This window comes from Vanellus vanellus, assembly GCF_965231255.1.
Source record: "Vanellus vanellus genome assembly, chromosome: 3".
Lineage (NCBI taxonomy): Eukaryota > Metazoa > Chordata > Aves > Charadriiformes > Charadriidae > Vanellus > Vanellus vanellus.
The window spans coordinates 115,892,871-115,898,631 of NC_138907.1; the positions used below are offsets into that span (position 1 = coordinate 115,892,871).

General features: G+C 49.5%; 1 protein-coding gene across 1 annotated transcript; it reads left to right on the forward strand.

The window, feature by feature from the left end:
• Nucleotides 1–1,298: 1,298 nt before the first annotated feature.
• Nucleotides 1,299–3,854, forward strand: MYCN (MYCN proto-oncogene, bHLH transcription factor; the record flags this gene model as incomplete). Its single annotated transcript, XM_082480247.1, has 2 exons — nucleotides 1,299–2,049; nucleotides 3,253–3,854. The coding sequence occupies 2 exons, from the start codon at nucleotides 1,299–1,301 to the stop codon at nucleotides 3,852–3,854; spliced, it is 1,353 nt and encodes a 450-aa protein (XP_082336373.1).
• Between the last annotated feature and the right edge of the window lie 1,907 nt (nucleotides 3,855–5,761).

The following is a 5,761-nucleotide window of genomic DNA, read 5'->3' on the forward strand; positions in this document are numbered from 1 at the left end:
TTTCATCATAAGGCTTTTAATGGATTTTTCCCCCCCTCTTTTGGTCTCCGTTTCAGCGTCAGCTGTTCTGAACCCAGCAGAACGATTTCCCTTCACGTTACCTTAACAGAGCTGGAGGGAGACGCTGAATGTCTCGTTTGGTCTTTTTTTTTTTTTTTTTCTTTTTTTTTTTCTTTTTTTTTTTAATGTCTGATGCAACTGAGGTGTCGGAAGAGGAATGGGGCCGTGGTTGACTGGTCGTGGCTAGTGAGTGGGGGGTCCGGCCGAGGTAAGGGCAACAGCGTGCATTTTCCGGAGGTGAGAGGGCTGGAGAGCTGCTGTGTTTGCAAGAGGTTTGATTGCATGAAGTGCCAAAATGCACAAAGTTGTTGTCTTTGCAACCTCTCCGTTGCGCTTGTCTTAAACTGGGAAAAGGGGGTAGAAAAACTTCCCGTACCTTCTTGGCAAATCAGGAGGCTTTGTTGGTGGCGCCGGGGTGGTTTTAATGCATTTTTGCGCCTGAGATTATTGCATAAGGTTGATAATTTCTGTTGCTGCTGGATTTCCCCTCCTCCTCCCCCCCACCCCCCTTGTGTTTTGTGCGGATTTCTCTGGCTCGCTTTGAGTGAATGAACTGGCGATTTGCGAAGTTGCAAAGAGCCCCTCCGCCCCCTTTTTTTTTTTTTTTTTTTTTTGCATCCTTCTCTCTCCCCTTTGCACTGCTCCGCAGATGACAAAAGGAGTAAACTTCCTCTACTTTTGCTGGCATATTAAGAGGGCTTTCTGGAGAGATTACGGTATCAAAGCCTCGCATCTGTCTACAGTTACTCTGCTGTTTTGAGCGTTTGAAGCAGTTTGGGGAGGGCAGGCGAGTGCTATGTGCAGAAGCACGGAGGTGCTCTGCATCCTCGCTGTACCTTGCCGGTTGGTTTTGTGTCCTCACGGAGCGCCGGGGAAGGCGGAAAGCTGTGCATGTGGGAGCACTACCTGATCGCTTTTCTGTGCATATCTTGAGTCGGGAGGAAAGGTGTGTGAGATGCATTTTTTTCTCGACTTGCAAAAGGCTCTCCCTCTTTCTTGCTGTTGATGATGGGATTATTCTTTTTTTTTCCCCCTTCGGTTAAGAGGAAGGGAGTCACACTCGTGTCTGTTTGTTTCTTCGTGTTTTAATTGTGGTTGTTTTTTTTTTATTATTTTTAAATTTTTGGTTCAGTTTCAGGTCTTGGGAGAGCCTCTCTTCTTCCTCTTGGTGGAAATACCCATAAAACCTGTCTCTAAAACCATTGCCCGACCCAGGGATCAGCAAGAAGAGACCCGTAATGCCAGGAATGGTCAGTAAAAATCCAGACCTCGAGTTCGACTCTTTGCAGCCCTGTTTCTACCCGGACGAAGATGATTTTTATTTGTGCGGGCCGGACTCCGCTCCCCCCGGGGAGGACATCTGGAAAAAGTTTGAGCTGCTGCCCACCCCTCCCCTATCTCCCAGCCGGGCCGGGCTCCAGGAGCAACCCCCGGGGGGGGCCTCGGTGCCGTGGGGAGGGGCGGCCCTGGGGGGCTGCCGCCCCGCCGACCCCCTGGACTGGGCGTCCGAGCTGCTCCTGCTGCCCCCGGAGGCCGACCTGTGGGGGGGCTCGGACGGAGGGGACTTCTTCGAGACGGGCCTCGGCGTGACCAACAACCTCAACTCCATCATCATCCAGGACTGCATGTGGAGCGGCTTCTCCGCCCGCGAGAAGCTGGAGCGGGCGGTCAGCGAGAAGCTGCAGAGCAAGGCGCCCGCCGCCGCCACCGCCCCGCCGCCGCCCCCGGGGGCCGCCGCCGCCGCGGGCAGCCCCGCCGCCGTTAGCGGCCGGGGAGAGCTGGGCGGCGCCGTGCCCGAGTGCGTGGACCCGGCCGTGGTCTTCCCCTTCCCCGTCAACAAGCGGGAGGCGGCAGTGGCGGCGGCGGCGGCGGGCCGCGCCGGGGCGGTGGCGGCGGGCGGCGGAGCTCCGCGGGGCGGCCGCCCGCCGCGCCCCGCCGGGGACAGCCGGGCCAGCAGCAGCTCCGGGGACGACACGCTCAGCGACTCGGGTAAGCGCTCACCGTACGCGGCCGCCCCGGCGTGGGGGGGTGGGGGGTGGGGTGGCGGCTCCGCGGGCTGCTCGGGGGGAGGCGGCTGCGCCCCGGTTGGGTCCCCGTCGGCGGGCGGTGCGGGGCGCGGGGCGGCCGGCAGGCGGCAGCAGCGGCGGCGGGGCCCCACCGGGGGGTCGGGGGGGGGAGGGGGGGGCAGCGAGAACCGGGGGCGGCCGGGTCCCGGCCTCCTGCCCTGGCACCCGGGGGAGCGGCGGGGCAGGAGCCTCACCGGGCAGCCCGGCCCGTGGGGCTGCGTGGTGCTGGGGACAGCCCCCCGGGGCTTCCGTAGCTTGCCCGGCCCCCCTGGGGCTGGGGCGGGGGGAGGCCTGGTGGGCAGAGCGGTCTGCCACGGTCACCGTGGGGGGTGACCGTGCGTGCCCTTAGGCGTGATTTGGGAAGGCTGGAGCAGGATAGTGACCCCTGAGAGCAGCCCTTGCACCGCCAGAACCTAAAATGCCCAGAAACATCTCCTGTCCGTGCCCTCAGAGAAGTCCACTTGGGCTGAAGCGTGGTTTCGCGTGTGTAGATGCACTGGTCCGTATGACCATCGCCATAAACTTGGCGATCCGTCCCGGGTTTCAAAGCCTGCTGTCCCTTTAATGTCTGGTTTGACAGCTTTGGGTGAGGAAGCACTTCCAACAGCTGTCTTCTTGGCAGTGCACCAAGCGCCGGCTTAAAGGGTCCCCGGCTGGAGCAGCTTCACCTTCTGCCTCAGAACAAACCCGGCGATTGTTTCGTTTTCCGGCTGCTTTTCTACCAAGCAAGGGGCTGTGTTGTGGCACTGTGCATGCCTTTTGTACCGCAGCTCCACGATTCCATTCAGAATATACGCATTCTGCCTAAAAACTCTTTTCTGCCACTGCGATTATGTGGGTGGTAGCCCCTCTTTGATTGAAAATTAAGGGTATTTAAAAAAAAACTCATTAAACTTATTAAACTTTCAGAAATCACTGTTCTTAAGTCATTTCATGTATATTGCATACTTTTCCAGATCTATATCTTACTCCAGATGGTGGGCACACCCTGGTTTTGCCATCAGTTACTTCATTGCTGCTCTTACTGTACATATTTTGTCAGTAAATACATCTGGATTGATATTTGTCCAGAGTATTTTCTGTGAGAATAACATCTATTTTATTTCCCATTTTCTTCTACCAGAAGATGATGAAGATGAGGAGGAAGAAGATGAAGAAGATGAAGAAATAGATGTTGTGACAGTGGAGAAAAGACGCTCCTCCTCCAACAAGGCTGTTACCACCCTTACTATTACAGTGCGTCCTAAAAATACCACTTTTCCATCAGTCAGGACACAGCAGAATGAACTGATTTTAAAGCGTTGCGCACCAATTCACCAGCAGCATAATTATGCTGCTCCTTCTCCGTACATGGAGAGTGAAGATGCTCCACCACAGAAAAAGTTAAAAACCGAGGTGCCCCGTCCAGTCAAACCCACGATCCAACCAAAGTCTAAGAGTTCAAGTCCTCGAAACTCTGATTCAGAGGATAGTGAACGTCGACGCAACCATAATATCCTGGAGCGTCAACGACGTAATGATCTACGGTCAAGTTTCCTCACATTAAGGGACCATGTTCCAGAACTGGTTAAAAATGAGAAAGCTGCAAAAGTTGTGATCTTGAAAAAAGCCACTGAATATGTTCATTCCCTTCAGGCAGAGGAGCAGAAGTTATTGCTAGAAAAGGAAAAATTGCAAGCCAGGCAACAGCAATTGCTAAAGAAAATAGAATACAAGCGGACTTGCTAAACTTCTGTTTTGTTTTGTTTTGTTTTGGCTGACCAGGACAGTCATTGCCACTTTGCACATTTTTGATTCTTTAAAAAAAATTGTGTTTTTTGACGTTAAGAATGTTGGTTTTACTTTCAATCCAGTCCCTGAAGTAATCGACAAACTATATTATCCGGGTACGGAGCAAATGGATGTTCTTGCAAGGAGTTTATTGCAAGACTACCAAACAACAATGGACTGCCTTTGTTTTTCTCCTTAAGAACTGTAGATGGTGGGGATTTTTTTTTTTTTAATTGTTGTGAGCATTTGGAGCTGCTGATGACATCTAGTTGAGTTTTAAAATGTTCATTCCTAAGTTTTATGGTGCTTATGTTCTAACAGATGTTACTTTAGGGGTTGGCATTTGTACCCCTGTGGGAATTTTCTGTAAATACCATCTACACACTTGCCTTTTGTACATGTCTTGGGTTATGAGAGGTGGCTTTTGCTACCAGTATTAGACTGGAAGTTCATACCTAAGTACTGTAATACCTCAATGTTTGAGGAGCATGTTTTTGTATACAAATATATTGTTAATCTCTGTTATGTACTGTACTAATTCTTACATTGCCTGTATACTTTAGTATGATGCTGATACATAACTAAATTTGATACTTATATTTTCGTATGAAAATGAGTTGTGAAAGTTTTGAGTAGATATTACTTTATCACTTTTTTGAACTAAGAAACTTTTGTAAAGAAATTTACTATATATGCCTTTTCCTAGCCTGTTTCTTCCAGTTAATGTATTTGTTAATGTTTGGTGCATAGAACTGGGTAACTGCAAAGTTCTGTGTTTAATTTCTTCCAACGATGTACATTTAGTGCTGCGTCTTATAGCACTTTGAAATACCTCATGTTTATGAAAATAAATAGCAATTACATGATGTGCCATTTACTATTTTTCTTTTAAATTGAATTCTTTTAAATAAAATCTTTAACTTTGCAATGTTCATGAAATACGAAAACATGGTCCCATATCCTGGGCACTTCAACTCACAAACTATAGGTGACGCTCTACGAAAAGTCAGCTAGGCAGGACATTTCCATTCCTGGTTAAAAAGTAATTGTAGTAAGAACATCTTTGATACTTCAGATGTCTCTCGTGATGTCAGGACCATCCCAGGGGATTATCTTTCCACAGTTAGTGGAAAGATTCCTGTGTCCCATGAAGACTTCTGGAATATCCACTGCATGCAGAGAATTGTGAGGAATCAGAAACACAGCTAGCATCCTTCTGCTAAGGGACTGGCTTCAGGGTGGTAGACAGGTGAAGAAGTAAATGATGGGGGTACACTTTGCTACAACACAGAAAATGCAGTGTTTGTAGTAAACAAAGATCTTATTTGACTGCTGTTCTTAGTGGCATTACAAAAGGCTTATCCGTAGAGTGGTCCATCACATAGGAGACTTAAGGTTCTGGTTGTAGCTGAAGATGCTGTTTGTTACTACTTGTGCTGAGTTAATAAAAATCCGAGGGAAGATACAGTTCTGAGGTACAGGGAGCTATGAAGCGTGTGTCAAATGGCATGCAGTCTGAACAATGAGACTTGGCAGGTGGTTGTCACAAGAGGTGTGATGGCATTTGGTGTGCCAGCAACAAGACGTGTAAGTCTGTGAAATGTGTCTGGTCATTTTGGTAAGCTGCTTGAGACCAAGGAGTTGTTTTATTTTCTAATCTGTCCAGGTATTTCTGATGTTTTTCCCCACACTGAACCTGAAAAATAAGGTATGGATTAATGACCAAGTGGCCAGTAAGAAATTCAAGGATCAGCTTGCAAGGAGCTAGTCTGGGATGTCTGCCTCTACTTTAGGCACGGAGGAAGTAACTTGCTTGGTGATGAAAGTACAGAACATCTCATATTTGCCTCCCCTTCTCTTCCCCT